The sequence below is a fragment of the Primulina eburnea genome, chromosome 6 (assembly GCF_022965805.1).
Source record: "Primulina eburnea isolate SZY01 chromosome 6, ASM2296580v1, whole genome shotgun sequence".
Classification (NCBI taxonomy): domain Eukaryota; kingdom Viridiplantae; phylum Streptophyta; class Magnoliopsida; order Lamiales; family Gesneriaceae; genus Primulina; species Primulina eburnea.
In genome coordinates this window covers 35832856-35851790 of record NC_133106.1, presented here as the reverse complement: position 1 = coordinate 35851790, position 18935 = coordinate 35832856, and the positions used below count along the sequence as shown (strand labels likewise).

The following is an 18935-nucleotide window of genomic DNA, read 5'->3' as shown; positions in this document are numbered from 1 at the left end:
CCCAAAATGCGCGGAGTCATATTAATAGGATCGTTCTCTTTGTAATTAGTTTCATCTTCTAGACGTCCCTATTAGCGATTGTTCTTTTTTTCTTTTTTTAAACTCAAAGGTGTTTATAAATTTTCATTCTAGGAAAAATATATAAGATTTGTTCTGTGGTAAAACAATTCAAGCTTAACTTTTCAATGTAATACCAGCTTAATTGTCATGATAAATCATAGAAATGGGGGTAAAATACCAGCTTATTTGTCATGGTAAGCATAGTAGTACCAGTGAAAGGTGATACTGGAAAGTTAACTTTAATGTTGAATTTTATAAATTATTTTTTAATGTTATCTTACTTTTAATTGAAAAGTAAGCATACTTGTTTATTTATTCAATAAATAAATTTCTAGCTTTGATACTGAAAATTCCACTACAGTATGGGGGGGAAATTAATTGGACATTTCTCGTAACATTGTCGGTCACATTACAATAACATAGTTAAAAAGCAACTATAATTTGATACACGTGTGAGTTAATGAAGGAATCTGTTTCGATAAAAAATATGTATGACAGACATTGAAACAATACAGTAAACCCAAAATTAGTTTGATGCAAGGCACGTGGTCATCAGACGAAATATCTTCTCCGTTTTTGGCTGCCTAAAAGTATAACTAGGGAGATAAACGATTCAAACAAAATCAAACAATATCAAGTTTGAGTTTGGTTTGTTTAAAATTGTTTGAGGCTCGAGCTTGAGCTGGAGCTCGATTCGAGCTTTTATTATCAGGCTCGAGCTCGGTTTGAATTGAAATTACTGAGCTCGAGCTCGTTAAAAGCTCGTTTAGCATGTTAATCAAGCCAGGCTCAAGCTTGATTCATTAATAGTTCGTTTAGCATGTTTAACAAGCCTGGCTTGAGCTCGTCTCGTTTTCGAGCTCGATAAACATAGAATTGAGTTCGAGTTTGAGTTTGAATAGAATTTGTTAATTAAATATATCTATAAATTAATTTTAAATCAGATATAAAAATCTAAATCCATTCATAAATAACCAAAACGGCACAAATAAGAGCTAAAAAAACATAAATCAGTATATTATTGAACATTCCAAAATCATGTTTGCGAGCCACCTAAACGAGCCGAGCTCAAAGCTCGAGTTTGAGCTCGCGAGCCTATTATCAAAAATGTTTGCGAGCTTACGAACCGAATATTCTTAGGCTTGAGCTTTGTTTGATTAAATTTTCGAGCTCAAAATCGAACTTGAGCTTGGTTTTATATGATTAACAAACAAACTCAAACGGACTTTTTATCAAATCGAGCTTCGAATAACTTGCAAACAGTTTGATTCATTTACGTCCCAGTAACCAACGATTTTCGATTTTCGTTTGCTGAGCCCGCCACAAACCCGCCGAATGGCTGCTCTTCTCTCCAACGGAATTTCACCCATCTCTACACAAGCCATGTCGGAACTCTCCAAAGGGGCTCTATTTCTCCCCAGCCTCAAATCCCCGGCCATCAGAAAGCGTAATTCAAGAGGTTTTCTCAAGATTAGGGCTGACGTCAGCTACGTATCCACTGCAGATGACCCACTTCACAATTTCTTCAAAAGAGACTATAAATGGGGTTTCACGCAGGAGATTGATTCATTTTCCATACCCAACGGGCTCTCTGAGGAAACTGTTAGGTTAATTTCTTCGAGAAAGGTTGAGCCCGATTGGATGTTGAAGTTTAGATTGAAATCTTATGAGAAATTTTGCAATATGAAAGAGCCTAAATGGTCTGATAATCAGTACCCTAGAATTGATTTTCAAGGTATTTTTTATTATTCCGAGCCAAAAAAGAAGCCAACTTTGAATAGTCTTGACGAGGCTGACCCTGAGCTTGTTAGATATTTTGATAAGCTCGGGATTCCTTTGAATGAAAGGAATAGATTGGCTAATGTGGCGGTGGATGCCGTTCTTGACAGTGTTTCTATTGCCACTACACATAGGAAGACTTTAGAGAAGGCTGGTGTGATCTTTTGCTCTATTTCTGAAGCTGTCAGAGAGTATCCAGATTTGGTTAGAAAGTACTTGGGGAGAGTTGTCCCTGCAGATGATAACTTTTACGCAGCTTTGAATTCAGCAGTGTTTAGTGATGGTTCGTTTGTTTACATACCTAAGAACACAAAGTGTCCTATGCAAATCTCGACATATTTTAGGATAAATGCCATGGAAACTGGGCAGTTTGAGAGGACCTTGATAGTCGCAGATGAAGGAAGTTCAGTGGAGTACTTAGAGGGGTGCACTGCTCCTTCATATGATACTAATCAGTTACATGCAGCAGTGGTGGAATTGTATTGCCACACCGGTGCCGAGATCAAGTATTCAACGGTTCAGAATTGGTATGCCGGCGATGATCAGGGGAGAGGAGGGATCTTTAATTTTGTGACCAAGAGAGGTTTGTGTGCTGGAGCTCGATCAAGGATATCGTGGACACAAGTTGAGACGGGTTCCGCTATTACTTGGAAGTACCCTAGTGTTGTTTTAGAGGGTGATGAATCTGTTGGTGAATTTTATTCTGTGGCATTGACCAATAACTATCAGCAGGCTGATACGGGGACAAAGATGATACATAAGGGGAAGAATACCAAAAGTAGAATTATTTCGAAAGGAATTTCTGCTGGGCATTCAAGGAATTGTTACAGAGGTCTAGTCCAAGTATTGTCCAATGCAGACAATACTCGGAATTCATCTCAATGCGACTCTATGCTTATTGGAAATAATGCAGCTGCCAATACTTATCCATATATTCAGGTATTTATTTGAAATTCTGTGCATGTTTTTTTATATCTAGATGTTACTGTTCTTTTTGTATGGTTTTGTTGTTTTGATCTGTGATTCATCAAGCTGATCTCATTGGTTTTATGTTAATAAGATTGGCATGTGTTGATTGGACCCTTGCCTCCTGTCTTTTTCAGTCGGTTTCTTTTTCATGATCTGGGTTAGTTGTTTCCGTTTCATTTTGATGCTGGAGCGATGTGGTCGAAATTAAAATGTAAAAATAATAAGTTCCTACAGAATTTCTGGAGTGGTCGAAATTAAAATCCAAAGTTATGTGAGTTCCAAAAGTTTGATAGTATAATTAGCTATTACCCCTCAAATTGAGAAGCTGAAACCAATATTTGTAGCATAAAAACTTTTTAGACTCGAGGGTTCTCTATAAACTCAACTTGTTCTCTTAACAGACACAAAAACCCCTCAGCTCGTGTGGAACATGAAGCCACCACCTCAAAGATTGGTGATGACCAGTTATTTTACTTCCTACAAAGAGGTATTGATTACGAGAAAGCAATGGCTTCCATGATCTCTGGGTTCTGCCGGGATGTCTTCAATGAACTTCCTGATGAATTTGGCGCCGAGGTGAACCAGCTCATGAGCTTGAAGCTGGAAGGATCGGTTGGTTAAGCTGCGATAACAGTAAAGAAACAACACTCATACGCTGCCTGCTTAAACTACTAGATCTGTTAGATTCTTAGTTTTGATCTGTAAAATGGTGTCCAGCCTAGTCCATTTTCCAAAGAGCCTACTGTAAATGCATAGTGTATTACTTGTTTCTGTCTTGTAAAAATGAAGATGCCTCAAAGGAGTTTTGGTAAATAAAATCGCTAATTCCTGTTAATGGCGTTTGTTTTCAGGGTTGCTGTTACTCCTGTCAGTCTTTCGATGTCCACTCAGCAAGAGCTAACAAAAAAAAAAAGCTTGCCCATATTGGCGAGGCTCGAGACTTCTTAATCAGTCGTTTTAGAACACTGATTTCCAGACTTACAATTTAAACACATTACACTACAAAATAAAATCGTCATGATAAAGAGCAATATAGCGTAAAACTACTATGTTTAAGAAATAATACGCACTATAAGTATGATGGCTCATGTTTTCTTTAAATGAAAATTTATTATAGATTAATATATTTTTAAAACATCTCTCTCTCTCTCTCTATATATATATATCAAAACTCCAAAAGCACAGAGCCGGCTCCTCCAAAAAACAAAACAAATGAAAGTCCAACTGTGGAAGCACATATTCGCCGGCTTTCGCATTCCACAACACCACTCGGTCACATTATGTATGATATAACTCAGAATAAATAATATTTTATTGCAGGCCAATGAATGACTTTTCATTTCAATCTTTGGTTAAATTTAATTAAAAAATAAGCGTATTTCTAGTTCCAGTACAATGTCTTCCACCAGGGTCACAGTACTCTGCAGGCTACCAAGTGCCCAAAAATATTATTATCAAATTTATTTAAAAATAGAGAAAAACAATCATCATCGATTCATACAACATACGACGGACAAATCGAGCTTCAGTAGCACTAACAAACATGCATCCCAACTGAATGATCAAGTGTTAAAAATTATACTTCTTTTCTTCTTCTTTTTTATGTCTATACTTTCTCACACGAGTCGAATCTCATATTAGAACATTATTTTCATTGTCAAATTTACATATATATATATATATAAAACAAAAACAAGAACAAAAACCCACATCGTTGCTATATACTGTGTGTTCAACGAACAATTATGCAATATAGTAAACTTTTGTCTTAATTGGGGGGTTTGATTTAAATTTGTGGTCTAACCCCACTTCGATGTTGCGTCGATTATAATATTCAAGTATCGATTTAGTGAATGACATACCAAATGAATCAAATTATACGCATTCTAAGTCTACACTTAAATTCAAATTATAATATATTAGAAAGATTAGATTAAAATTATACAACTAGAAATAATAAATATAAAAGTGACGCACCGGCACCACGTAACGCTATAAAAGCTGCATCCAAGTACAAAATCTAGATAATATAAAAAGACACCCTTTCCTCACTTCTGATCTTCAATCTGCAAGTTGAAATGGCTATTTCGAAGAGGCCATATTCTTACTCAAGGATTACACACGAAGATCCCGAAGAAACACAGCACAGGCTGGCGCAGTTCTTGATCTACAAGGCCTTGAAGAAAGCAGATACAAGGAGATCGTGGCTCGAGATTAGAATAGTTCGACTGAAAATCAAGATTGGCACGAGGCTGAAGATGATGAAATTGGGGTTCGTTTCCACGGTTTTCTCTGCTAAATCTGAACTCTGCAAGCAGGTTAAATTTGCGTTGAAATCTTGGAAGCAATTGCTGCGTGGCAAAGGAGGCACAACAGTTGGTTCTATGATCCCTCCAAGGCATTGAGTTTGAGTAAGCTATGGTCTGTGGGATCCCATTTTAGGCAGTGGCTGCAGGTTTGTTCCTGCTTCCACTTCTCATTTCACATACACAAACTTTTATTTAATTTATTGAAAATATGGATGTGCGTTGTTCAAGATTTAATTATTATGATTATATTAGAAAAGCAAACAACCAAAAATATTACTTCACATGAAAACTAAACTATAAATTTGTGGCAACCGGGAAAAATGAAATATATATATAATTGAGACGAATGAAGTATTGTATATTGGTTTCTTGATAAAAAATTGATTAAAAAAAATATAATAACTCGGGTTGATAATTTTTAACATGCCGAATAAAAACATGTATGCATGGGAGTATAGGTGCTAATGAACTCGCTATCGAGATCAACCATGGTTTCTCAAAAATTATATCATTTCTCATTTTATTATAATTCTATGTTAGCCATTTTATTACTGCATCAAATAACTTGGCAATATATCAAATTCGTCTTGATCGTATCCCATGATTTTGTATTATACGAAAGGAAAATCGTTTTGTTAGCTTAAAAGTGCTACAACCATCAAAATTTTTTGTGAAGAATATGCTTAATTGTATTATATGTTTGAGCCGGATTTTACATGTGGATGTGTCGTGTCAAAATATGAATCTAAAAATTATCATTTTCTAGACTCATTTACAATTCGAGCAATGCTTGTAGATATATGAATATGATTGACATGATTTGTGACGATATCTTTTTTATGTTCACATTTAGATTCAACTTTGATTGAAGTTGTGTATGTTAAGTGTGTCTAATGTAGCAACTACATCAATAATACATTAACTATTATTTCAAAGGAATCATGAATGTAAACTATAAAGTCTTGAATCTCATCTTATTATTAATAGTAATAAAACAAATTAACTCAATTACATTTTAAAAGTGACCGTACTATATTTGAGACATATATATTTAAAGTGATGGTACTAAATTTGGGACATATCGGGTACTACTTAACGGCTTTTAATTTGGATTACCCGACACAAATTAATAATAATATATCGGCCTCATGGCTGACCACTCATAACATAGATAAGGCCTTCCCTTTAAACTTTTTTGTTTTGTACGAGAATAAATTTGTGGGTTACATCACTGTGAAAGAAGACAGGTTGGACAAGAAGAAATGAGGCAGATACGTACATTATTAATACATGTTCTTAAACGATATATTAAATATGATGAAACATGTCCAAATTATATATTTTATGAAAAAATGATATCTCATTGATAGATAATTAAGGAATGACAACACAAATTTTTGTTATGAAAAATCATAGGACCGGTTATTAGTCATATAATTAGGTTTATCTGACTTTGAAAACTAGGGATATTATACTATACAAGAGGTGAAAATGTTACAAAGTTAATATACATTTATACGTTTCATATGTATATATTTACTAAAAGTTTAATATGTATATTTACTAAAATAATTGATATTAAATTGGTATACTGCTGATGGCCCCAAATACAGCATTTACAACTAGGTCCCTATGGCCCAACTGATGATCAAGTATAATATGAAGTGGACTTTTTTGTCACTTCATTGATCATTATTCATTTCATAGTCTACCCTTTAAATTTTTATATAATAATTTATTCATAATATGTATGATAATTTTTATATAAAAATCCTAAAATTCTCGTTATAACACACTTTACGAGCACACGACAATTATGTTAGATATGTCGGTTTGAATGTGGTGTAAATCCGAAACTATTGGATCGATATAGCGGAATGTTGCGTCGTGACAAGAGTATCAACAAGACATAAACATAATGTAAGTCGAGATTAAAGTTGAACCCTATCTTCTTAAGACGAATTTGTTTCATATACAGTAATTATGAAACGCAACAATCGTCTCTCAATATACAAATATATTACATTTTGTGATAATAGCACTCTAAATCACAAAATCGGACGAATTTCTAATATGTTTTTTGCACTCTCTAATATGAAGAACAAAAATAATATGTAGTGACAAATGCAAGTTTTTGCACTTAATTAGTGATAAGAGTCGAGTTGAATTATGTTAACTATGGATAGAATTATGCGTGATTTTGTTTAATCTGTGTTTGCAGGATATAATAAATTAAAAAAAAATGTTTGAGATATTCAAAGGAAGAGATAAGATTATGAAGATGAGGAATGAAAAGTCCAAAGAGTTCAAAAGATGTGTGAAGGAGAGTCGAACCCACTTTTTTTTTTCTAACCCAACACCTCTTAGCACGCGATGTTAATATATACATTAATTTTGTAGTAAGATTTGCAAACTGATTTTAGATCAAATAACTTGGTGAATTATTCGAAGGCAGGAAACAACATTTCCTTTCAGAGCCCAAATTTACAAGGTAATGATCCAAATTCCAAGTAGGAATTTTACACGAATTCTATCACCTTTACAAAATTTCTTGTTTCACAATCACACAAAAATGGGGTAAACTAACATTTATACTAAGTAACACATTACCTTCAAGTCAATTTTCTAATGAAGAACGGGTGGAATCCTCTTTTCGACTTGTGACACTCCCAATGCATCATCCCTTCCAACTTTACACAATATCCATAACCTCAAGAACTAATGCTGAACAAATGCCTAGCTTCCTTTATCAAACCAAATTGCAATGATGGTTTCACCAAGTTTTACATAAGAACCGCAAGAGCAGAAGAAACCATTAAAAGCATTAACAAATTCATGTGAGTACAGCGAAGACCTGAAATACATGACGTTTGCTAGTCAAAGAGCATAATAATACTAATGGTAAAGACACGAAGAAAACGGCCATAGAACATGAAGAGAAGAGCCATTATAAAGAAGAATGCAAGACAATACTGGAGAAAATTTCAGGGATCTTTTGAAGCTGTACTGACAGAAAGTAAGTGGAGTTCTACTGCCTAGTGTATCCGTATTGCTGGAATACAAAAGTTAATTCACATGAAAAAAATTGAAATGATATACGTAATATTTCTAAAACAGAAAGACTAGCTCCCAAAAAATCCATTGACGCTCTCCATCTCCCCCTTTTCAAGTCCACATAAAGATCTTTTTTTCTTCAGAGAAGAGAAGCGGCTGTTGGATTGTGATAAACAACTGACATTGAGAGTGTAAGAAGTATCGGCCATTTGAATCAAATCAATAGATCAGTAAGATCTTTTTTGTCATTTATCAAGATTTATCGAACTAGAAAAGCCGACCTTCAATACCAAGCATTACTGATTAAAGTTACAACTACAAACATGTTGATGCAACGAGAACTTACTGCTTTGCCCAGATGACGCTGCAGCAGGTAGTGCCGGAATTTTGATGGCTGTATTTAGAAACAGTTGTGATATTTGTGAGAGAATTCAAAAGAGGAATGATATTTTTGGTGTGAAAAACTCTACTACTAATGAAAAAATTGTAGCAATAAAACTATATAGGTGACATACTTTTATTGCACGATGAAGCTGGTAACTGGGATGTGGATGGCCAAGGAGCTGGAATGTTGTCGTTCAAGTCACATAGAAAGCTGACCCCGGCAGTTACGTCTAAGATCACGTCTGATGGCAAGCTCGGTAAAAGGCAACCAGACTCTATTTTCAAATCAGGAAAAAAATCAAATGAGACACAGAGGACACAATGGTGATTTAAGAGTGACTAGATGATTTGTCCAAAGCAGTTTGCACTCAACAAAGTCCAAGATATTACACAATTGAATTTGTATGGTATTCAAATCTAAAATTGTGTCTTTTCAAATGATAAGATGCTCATATTATTGGCACCAGTCGTCAATGATCATAACATCTGAATTTTCTGAAGCCAACAGGAAAATAAGATTGATAAATAATGATAAATAAATAGACAATAACATATTTACTTATTTCACATGGATTAGCAAAAAAGGTGAAAGAAATAAGCAAGAAAATTACCCTGCGTACCAACTGGTGCAAACAAATGATGATTCCAGAGATATCAGCGGCATGGAAAATGAGAAACTTTTCGCCATCAGCATCAGCAGAACTTGCTTTGATAATAAATATCGCGTAATTACATAATAAAAAAGTTAACCTTGGAGGGAGAAATCCTTGAGGCTAATATGACATTGGTAATAAACATCATTTGTGATGTTTGCTTTTCGCAATTTGACTCCAAGTGAAGCCGCACAATTCAAAGCTTGAAAGTTTGTGACAAAACTCTGCCTTTGCAGATGAGACACATAGCTCTCGACAGCATTGCAACATGCTGTCTGGTTATTTGTTACAGCACTGCAGCCTTCTATAACATGGCTCATGTTTGGGAAATTCAGTGGACAAACTGAAGAGCAATACGAATAGGGAGTCAAAAAATTTAACTTTTCAATTGAAAACAAGTAAGGTGGGATCTTCGAAAAATATAGAAAAAAATCCAAATTCATAATCATGATGGCGAAAAAGTTATAAATTATCAAATGCTGGCGTAATAAGGTTGAATCCTGATAACATCTATACCCACATCTCACCTTTATTAATCTTGCAGTTTGATAGTCCACGAAGAACATCTTTTGCATGTAAAGGATCGAGTTTACTCGCAAGCCACCTTAGTACGATACTTTTGCAGTCATTGACCCTCGTTGTATGGTCAGAAAGCACATGGGATCCATCCAGGCTCAACATATTAAAAGCTTTTTGAGCAAGCTTTCTGGAGGCATCCAAAATAGCATTCTGGCAAACTTGCTCACAGCATTCATTCACAATATCAATCTTCCCACAAGAAGCAAGAAGGTTAGATGAATCCACCGTGCTCTCAAACTCGGAAACATCGCTAACCAGGCAAGAGCCTTCTGTAAGATTCGATGAATGAATAGAGCATATCTTAGATAAACCGACATTGGCACCCTGACCCACCAAAATTTGCTCAAAATCTGAAAGGCAATGGGAGGCTTGTGTTCCATTTAAAGCGAGTCTGTTGGTTGCATTACTAGATTGACCAATGAGAATGACCAAAGTGGCTTCTAATTGAGGACAGCACACTACATTGGCCAACAATGGTGCAAATGCAGCCGTGCAATCCGTTGACGTCAATCGCATCATGCTTGAGAGGGCAGTAAAGTTCAGAGTACATAACCCTATGCAGAAGCCAAGTGAAATAATTTAAAATTTAATTTCAATAACTTAGAACGATTTTCAATTTTCTAATACGTAAACAAACCTGATAATTTGGGGATAGTACTATTTGTGAATGGTGCCAAGGGAGAAGGTGCAAGAAGAGGAAGAAAGGGCTGAGGGGAGGCAGTAGGGGAAGTATCTGGCAAAAATACATCAGCTCGTCTTCCCTTTATCACAAAACTTTTGCGATATTCTGACAAGGAGGCGTGAGATTTTCCTATCCCTGTATGATTCAATGTTTATAAGAAGAACGCAAATTTAGAAGATCTAAAAGATAGAAAACACGCTATGCTGTTTTTCTGGGGGTTTGCCAGAAAAATTAGATTAGATACATCACTGGGAACTCACCGATTGTAAGAAATAAAATCTAAATATAACTTGATATTTACTTGTGGCCAAGTTAACAGAACTAATGGACACTATTGTACACTATTTCAAAGAAAATCATTAACAGCAGCTCAATGTTCATACTTTTGGAAGGTATATCCATTCAGTGTCCATGTGCTTGCTTGAAATTTTTCTTTCGCGGAACACGTAAAACATGTTCTAGTGTGCTGGTAGCGCGATAATTCCAGAACAATGACCAAATATAAGTTTACTGGTTGAGCTTATTAGTTGGATCATTTTGCCACTAATTGACTACATTTGCAAGATCCAAGCTAAAGCATCTTACACAGGTGTCAAAAAAGGTATCCAGAGAAAATGATCAGACACTCATTATATTGAAAGCAGCCCAACTTGCAGGCTGCTGCTGACATTATCTGCCCTTTCCTTTATTTAAAGAAATGAAAATGCTACAGGTCACAAAAATGAAACGGTGAAAACATCACCACATTATGAAAGTGAGATGACTCAAGCTAAAAGGATGCATGAGCAAGGAAAAGGAAACTCAGGATGAAATTCAAGCAGCAACTAGTATAAGATGCGTCAAGCAGATACACCTGCGAGAAAACGGTCCAGTAATTTTATTTTCGAAAAACATATAGAATACAAGAAAATATAAAGCTTAAATTATCAAATACCCAACTTAAAACCCTAGAAGTTGACTGGGTTAAAGAAATTCAGATCAAATCATCCTACAGTAGATATCCACTAGAGAAACCACATGAAAAAATAGTAAAACAACGACAATAAAGATCATTTATTTAGCCAATGCAGTAAATGCAGACATTAAAGCAGAAGCAACTACTGGTAGAGACGAGCTCTGAGAGTATTTTACTGTAAATCAGATCTTTAAAAGCCCAATTTCCTCAAACCACCAGAGATCGCAAAGCCATTTGCACTCATTTGGTTTCTTCAAAAGCCAAGCATTTCCAAAAGACACGAGTGAAACAACCAAAGATCACGCGAAATAGAAGCAAAACACTTAAGTAATTATTACTCACAGGGAAGAATCAAAAGCACAACTAAATGATAGAGATTGAAACTTCGAGCTACCCCTCCTCTCATTTCTCTTTGCTGTGCTGCGCCTACTGACAGCAAACAATACAAGATAAGCGTGCAAAAAGTTCCAAGTTTTTAAACAAGAACAGAATTTGAACTCAGGGAAGCAAAAAAAACAGAGAAAAAATTATGGGTTTGACAATGAGAGAGTACAGATAGGCATCTGGGTAGAGCGGAAGGGGGTTGGGGTAGCCATGAATGAGCTGCTCAAGTGTGTGGGGACAGAAGCAGTAATAAACGCAAGCTGTACATATTTGTGAGAGAGGGCCCGCTTTTTCGAGAAAAATATAGAGGAAATTCTTGATTCTTGGTGTGGAAACTCAGATAACACACAGCAGTACGAATCAATTCCACCTAAGAGCGGAGCTCGCATTAAAGTCCATGGACAACCTTTTTCTTCACAATTTGTTTGTTTGCCTACAAAACTCACATGCATTTCAGGGTTGCACTTTATTTTCACAATGTTTCACAAATTATATAAAAAAAACTCAATATTAATCATAAAAAAAATCATTATTATTGTATTTAGACAGTTGAAGTTTACACTATTACCGGCAATTATTTAGGTCTTAAATGAGCTAGAATGATGGTAATAGTGGATCTCATGTGAGATCGTACTGTATTTTAATATGTGAGACGGTTTAACTCTACTGATATTCACAATAAAAAGTAATAATTTTTGCATAAAAAGTAATATTTTTTCATAGATGACTCAAATAAGATATTCGTCTCATAAATACGACATGTGAGATCGTTTTATACAAATTTTTGTCCGATGGTAATTAGACGAGGAATTTTGGGCATTAATAATTTGAATTCCCTTTGGAGTAAAGTAGTAATAATTACCTGACATCTTAAAAATAATTTAAATAACAACGATTTTTCAGGCTTCATTGCATTAATGAATTCAACTATCCTATCTTCTTTATGACATATAATAGTGAACAACACCTTGTACTCTTCATGACAACAAAATATTGAATTGAGTTATTAATAAATAATCGATACACATTTTTTTTTTATTATTTTCACGTGGAAATTTATATTTAAATCGCCATATGACCACCCAATTTTGAGTCCATGCATACTTCCTTTTCCTTAGCATATAAACAATTGCATGTGCTATATGATTGTTGTATAACCAAAGTGGTCAAATAATGAAGAAGTTTACGATATTTGACTTTCTTGTTGCCTACAAAAATGCTAGCCAGCAATTTATTATATTCGGGAAATTAAACACACTTGTTAATTTGTTCTTATTATTGGTCAAACATGCTTAAATATTATTTGCAGAAAAACATGTCATATAAGAACGCTCGTAATTTTCTACAGAAAATCAATCTAAATATACGTTAATTAAGGACAAGTTCCGATGATCAATAATCAAAATTTATTAAAAAGTTGAATATACGTTCAATATCTTCAAAATAAGAAATAAAACACTTTCTTAAATTACACATAACAAACTAGACAAAAACTTGTCTGAGACGATCTCACAGGTATATTTTTTAAGACGAGTATCTTATTTGAGTCATCCTTGAAAAATTATTACTTTTTGTGCTAAGAATATTACTTTTTATTGTGAATATCGGTAAGATTATCCGTCTCACAGATAAAGATTCGTGAGACCGTCTCACAACAGACTTACTCAATAAACTATACATACAAATAAGGATGACAACATGTACGGATCGTGATACGTACATGTTAGATTTAAACCAGTTTGAAAGGAAAGAGTGTTCCAAAATTTAAACGGGTCAGATCACAAACTCTAATAAACTCGACTAATTGTCATCTCCACATAAAAAAGTCGGTCTATAAATGTTAGGTTGAACCTGCGTGTACATCTTCAAATCCAATACGTATGGCATAAGAGCGCCACAGCACAATGGCCAATATAAAAGCTTTTCACTACAGACCTTCGCTCAACCTTACAACCTATAAACCTTGAATCAGTAGAGGGCCTGCAAATGTTAATACTTCAAGAACTCCCAAGGGGAACATTGTTCTTCGAGAATCCGTGCCTCGAATTTCATTTCTGTCTTAGTGTACACCTCACATCGACAACTAGATGTCTGTTATGTGGAGCATAGTCAGCATACACTTCACTTTCTCAACGTGATCAACCGAAACCTCCCAGCAACGGCCTGCGAGCAACAATTTTTATTTCATCAGATTCACAAAATTTAACTTTTGAATCTCTGAGACTACCATGCTTTATTCGGGACATGCTAAAATACATGGAATGATGTTATGTACCTTAGCGCTTCAATCAGCAGTAACCCAACTACATTCACTGAGTGGAAGGAGGCCTAGGAAGACGAGATCAGTAACTCCCTGCATAAAAAGATAATCCATATAAACTTTCAAGAATAATCAGAACAAGCATGGAATATGATCATTTCTTGAGATCTAAGTCTCCTTACTATGCACATCAATGTGCAAGTTGATTCTTTAAATTCTTTTCTGTCGTTTATATTTTTTTTCAACTTCTTTACAGACGCACCTAAACGATACCTTGTTCCCTGAAATAAAATTTCTTTTCAAAAATTACCATTTTATCGTCTAAAAGATATCACCTGCTTGCAACCACAACTTTCCAGGATAAAATGATAGACACACCAGAGCATTTAATTTTTCGATTCTCGTATAAAAGACATGTAAACATGCAATCTAGTGAGACAATGCCATACTTTAGGAGCTGTAACTCTATTATCTTCTTCCAGAACGAGACAACGGGCAGCGGCATGGAGATTACGATGGAGTACTTGAATGGCATGGGGATGCCACTAACAGGCATACACCATTTTTGCGTTGGCCCTGATTTACCATCGCATATAAAAAATAAAATAAAGTGTTGTGGCAAATTTATATACTCAGTATAAAGGTATGGATGGCAAGTAGGACTATCAAACATCATTCCACATAATTGTTAGCAGATAGAATTCAGATCATTTGAAATTTCCTAGAGATACATAGGAATAGACCTCCGAAGAAAAAGAAGAGAAAAGTATCCTATGCCTGCGAAAAAATCTACAATCACTTGATCTTTACATTCTAGTCGGGCTATCCGAAGCTTCTCAGAAAGATTACCCCAATAGAACATTGCACTTGGTTGTATCAAAAGAACAGAGCATGCCATTTTCACGGTGATCAACCCAAGCATCATCTCCAACAAGAATCTCCAACGCAGAATTCCCCAAAGTTTCAATCTTTTTGACCTCGCTATACTCCTCAGAACCACAGCCATTCACTTCAACTTTCACCGGAATTCCATTACTGGAAAATCCATTCTTTATCAATTTACTCGGGAAAAGATCGATTCTTTTTCTGTTAGCCCCCATTTTTCCATTAGCAACACCTACAAGGTACTCAACATGCTCCTAGGAAACCATAAGTTTGATGGAATCCCCCAGCAGGACCTCCAACCGGATGGAGCAGCGTATCGCAATGGTAACTCTCTTACTGACACTGGTAATGCCACTCTCTCTGAACCCACAGAAAAACCAAACATTGCGCCGCCTCCAAGTCTCTGCACTCAACCGCAATAATCAAAGGCTCAAAACTGAACACTATGCTCGGAGACTCCAGGAGATAAGACTGGCTTGTGACACGGGAAGGAGGGGGATCCGATGAAGCAGGGTAGAGGAGGGGAAGAAGGGAAGAGGGTTGAACTGGGTCGTGGGAGATGAAGAGCCAGGTGCCTCCTTTTGCCTTTTTCTTGAGGGCGGGACGGAAATGCGACCGGAACAAGAGCTGGTGGTGATGCATACAGATTATGTTTGGTCTTATTGTTCAGAGGCGGTTGCGGGGCGGTCGGTGACGGCTCTACCGCTTCGGCTGCACAGGTGGTGGCTAGATAGTTGAATTTTTTTATATAATTAATCATATATAATCATATAATATAATCACAAATAGTCATATTTTTTTTATGTAAAATATATAATTAAATAATTTTTAAGTACAAAAAATTTCATATAATATAATATCATCTATATAATGTGCAAATAAATATATAAATGCAAACTAACAAGATAATTAATAAAAATTCATCATTATATTAATGTTATTATACTAACAAAGTAATATAATTACTTTTATCAAAAAACTAAGTTTAAATTTCAAAGCTTCAATTTATTATCTATCATCATTATAATAAGTACTAGAGTAAACATAACTAATCTTCTAAATCATCTACATATGCACCATCTACATATGACATAACTAATCTTCCAAAATCATCTACATATGCACCTATCTACTATATCTACATATGCGGGCGGCGAGCGACAGAAAGTGTGTGGTGGGCTTAGTGATTGAGACTTGAGAGTGAAAACCAAAAGTAAAAAAAAAGTTGGGTGTGCTAGGGTTTTGAGATTTAAATTTAGTTGATTTTGACTAGGTTTTTGAAATTGTTGACTACAACTTAAAAATCTTGACGTCTGCCTTGGCCGCCTCGCCTGTCTGCTCATCGCCTCGACCCCCCTCCCCAACGCCGTATAGTTTTGGCCGCCTAAAACACCCGCATCAAGCGTAGGCGGTGCGGTCAAGGGTCACCTACCGCTTAGGCGGTCATCTTGACCGTTTTTTAGAACACTGTTAAAAAAATATTGTTTTAAATATTATTTTGAAGTTGATTAGAAGTTAAATAAAGAGAATTTTTAAAACTAAAAATTAATGTGATACTAAATGCCGGTATGAATCCGGTCAAGCTACAAATTTACAGCAGACGACGTTTTTTTTTGTTTGTTGAACCAATAGCACCAAACTTTTGGGACCTTGTTAAATTTCGAAACTTTATTTTAGCAGTTTTTAAAAATATAATTCATACTTAGCTTGAATCTAAATATTTGTGAATATTATAATTATAAATTCAAAAAACCAAAACATTTGAAATATATAAATCTCACATGAAAAATACCATCATTTTGATGCAAATTACGGTTCTCCTCACGCAGATATGCCACATTATAGCGTCACCAAAAGATCTAAGAAAAAAAACCATTAAATTAGGTTCCGAACTCTTGCTCAAACTGAGGTTTGTTTCACAATTTGGTCCTACGTTAAGCACTCCTCATCTTTCAAAATCCTTATCCTAAAATCTCATCCAAATATTCCCTCCACCTCTCATTCATCACCAATAAACTACCACAATAAGCGATCACCAATAACAAATACAAATAAGATTCAAAATCATTAGCTAAACAAAACCAGAATCCCACATTCTCTTTCCTTCCTCCATTGCCAACTTCTTGTGTTGAATCTCCAACAAAAGGCGATAAAACCATGTCTTGCTCGAGTATCACTATGTGGGTGTCCTCTAAACCCTCCATTTCCGACCCTTCCGCTCTTTCATCGCGCTCCTATATCACCCCTTTTCAGCTTCCGAATTCAAACACTTCCAGCTCCGTTTCCACTCCATCTAGATCACCATCTTCCACCCAAATTCAGTGTGGTTTACGCGATTTACGTGACCGTATCGAATCGGTGAAAAACACCCAGAAAATCACTGAGGCAATGAAGCTTGTGGCTGCAGCCAAAGTGAGAAGAGCACAAGAAGCTGTGGTCAATTCCAGGCCTTTCTCTGAAACGCTAGTTGAGGTCCTCTACAACATCAACGAACAGCTTCAAACGGATGATATCGACGTCCCGCTCACCAAGGTCAGGCCAGTCAAGAAAGTCGCCCTCGTCGTCGTAACTGGCGATCGTGGCCTTTGCGGCGGATTCAACAACGCAATACTGAAAAAAGCCGAGAGCCGTATCAGAGACTTGAAGGGTCTTGGCCTCGAGTACACAGTCATAAGCGTCGGTAAAAAGGGTAACACGTATTTTATCCGCAGACCTGCTATTCCTGTGGATAGGTTTCTCGAAGGCACTAACCTTCCGACTGCCAAAGAAGCTCAGGCCATCGCCGACGATGTATTTTCACTATTTGTTAGCGAGGAAGTCGACAAAGTGGAGCTTCTGTATACCAAGTTCGTGTCATTGGTTAAGTCTGATCCTGTAATCCATACTTTGCTTCCATTATCACCAAAAGGAGAAATATGTGATATCAATGGCGTCTGTGTCGATGCCGCAGAAGATGAATTCTTCAGGTTAACGACAAAAGAAGGGAAACTAACAGTGGAGAGAGATATAGTGAGGGCTAAAACTCCAGAATTTTCGCCAATCTTGCAGTTCGAGCAGGACCCAGTTCAGATTCTCGATGCCCTTCTTCCTCTTTATTTGAACAGTCAAATCTTGAGAGCGTTGCAAGAATCGCTGGCCAGTGAACTTGCTGCCAGGATGACGGCGATGAGCAATGCTACAGATAATGCGGTGGAATTGAAGAAAAATTTGTCTTTAGTGTACAACAGACAGCGGCAGGCGAAGATCACGGGGGAGATTTTGGAGATTGTTGCTGGCGCCGATGCTTTGGCCTAAATGCGCTAGTGGATAAGCTTCTCGTTCTTCCGGCCTGTGATTGTGCTTCTGCTTCCTCTCGAGTAGTTTTGTGGGAATTAAAACACATTTATTTTGTAACATACTAATAATAATAATAATGCCAATAATTAAACAATGCACATAATTAGTAGTGTTAATCAATCGGTTCGGTTTTCGGTTTTTTATTTCTATTTTAACATTTATATCCGAATTATAAAATTCGATTTTCGGTTCGGCTTATTGTTCGATTTTTTCGGTTTAGATTTTTAAGTTTTTCGGTTTTATTCGAAATTTGAATACCCTTACACATAATTGAAAGGCACTGAACATGATCTGATTGTGAAGTGTGGGTTTTATTACTTCATCTCCAACCTTGATTAATCCGGAGGATAAATTGATAAATAATTTAAAAAACACCAACCAAAATTCTTTGCTCGGAATGACATTATATCAAAAAATATTGGTGTGACGACATATATATGTGACCGACGTCACATTAGTACTCTTGTGAAAAATAGTTAAAATTGAAAAAAATAAAAATTAGTGGAATAAAACTGTGAATTGTATCGATATCATGAAAAAATTGAAAATCGTACAAATTATATGATAAAAATAATTTTCACAATATTTGATCTCTAAATTTGACTCTTCTCGCTGAAAATTGTTTAAAAAAATTCTTCTGAGCTCA

The 18935-nt window shown here is 35.8% G+C and overlaps 3 protein-coding genes across 6 annotated transcripts; 2 read left to right on the top strand and 1 right to left on the bottom strand.

Moving 5' to 3' along the window:
• The first annotated feature begins 1354 nt into the window (after positions 1-1354).
• Positions 1355-3643, top strand: LOC140834781 (iron-sulfur cluster assembly SufBD family protein ABCI8, chloroplastic-like). Of its 3 annotated transcripts, none has more exons than XM_073199904.1 (2): positions 1355-2778; positions 3227-3643. In XM_073199904.1, exons 1-2 carry the CDS (start codon positions 1396-1398, stop codon positions 3326-3328), a joined length of 1485 nt encoding a protein of 494 aa, XP_073056005.1. In that variant the 5' UTR covers positions 1355-1395; the 3' UTR covers positions 3329-3643. The 3 variants fall into 3 exon arrangements, with proteins under 3 accessions (XP_073056005.1, XP_073056006.1, XP_073056007.1); XM_073199905.1 differs by having other exon boundaries at positions 3210-3643; XM_073199906.1 differs by having other exon boundaries at positions 3169-3643.
• A 3915-nt stretch (positions 3644-7558) lies between these two features.
• LOC140834780 (uncharacterized GPI-anchored protein At1g61900-like) lies at positions 7559-12250 on the bottom strand. 2 transcript variants are annotated; one of them, XM_073199902.1, is made up of 9 exons: positions 11978-12250; positions 11767-11853; positions 10425-10604; positions 9736-10341; positions 9306-9551; positions 9167-9178; positions 8687-8830; positions 8518-8565; positions 7559-7971 (listed from the first exon to the last, which is right to left on the bottom strand). In XM_073199902.1, the coding sequence occupies exons 1-9, from the start codon at positions 12195-12197 to the stop codon at positions 7901-7903; spliced, it is 1614 nt and encodes a 537-aa protein (XP_073056003.1). In that variant the 5' UTR covers positions 12198-12250; the 3' UTR covers positions 7559-7900. The 2 variants fall into 2 exon arrangements, with proteins under 2 accessions (XP_073056003.1, XP_073056004.1); XM_073199903.1 differs by having other exon boundaries at positions 11767-11850.
• Positions 12251-16930: 4680 nt separating this feature from the next.
• On the top strand, positions 16931-18405 carry LOC140834779 (ATP synthase gamma chain, chloroplastic). The gene has a single exon (XM_073199901.1). It carries the CDS (start codon positions 17111-17113, stop codon positions 18245-18247), a length of 1137 nt encoding a protein of 378 aa, XP_073056002.1. The 5' UTR covers positions 16931-17110; the 3' UTR covers positions 18248-18405.
• The last annotated feature ends 530 nt before the right edge of the window (positions 18406-18935 follow it).

Coding starts and splice junctions, on each gene's coding strand:
- LOC140834781 (XM_073199906.1), top strand. CDS start 1,396: ATGGCTGCTCTTCTCTCCAACGGAATTTCACCCATCTCTACACAAGCC. Junction 2,779..3,168: donor ATACTTATCCATATATTCAG/GTATTTATTTGA, acceptor AAAACTTTTTAG/ACTCGAGGGTTCTCTATAAA.
- LOC140834780 (XM_073199902.1), bottom strand. CDS start 12,197: ATGCGAGCTCCGCTCTTAGGTGGAATTGATTCGTACTGCTGTGTGTTA. Junction 11,854..11,977: donor CTCTACCCAGATGCCTATCT/GTACTCTCTCAT, acceptor GTTTGCTGTCAG/TAGGCGCAGCACAGCAAAGA. Junction 7,972..8,517: donor AGCGTCATCTGGGCAAAGCA/GTAAGTTCTCGT, acceptor CATGTATTTCAG/GTCTTCGCTGTACTCACATG.
- LOC140834779 (XM_073199901.1), top strand. CDS start 17,111: ATGTCTTGCTCGAGTATCACTATGTGGGTGTCCTCTAAACCCTCCATT.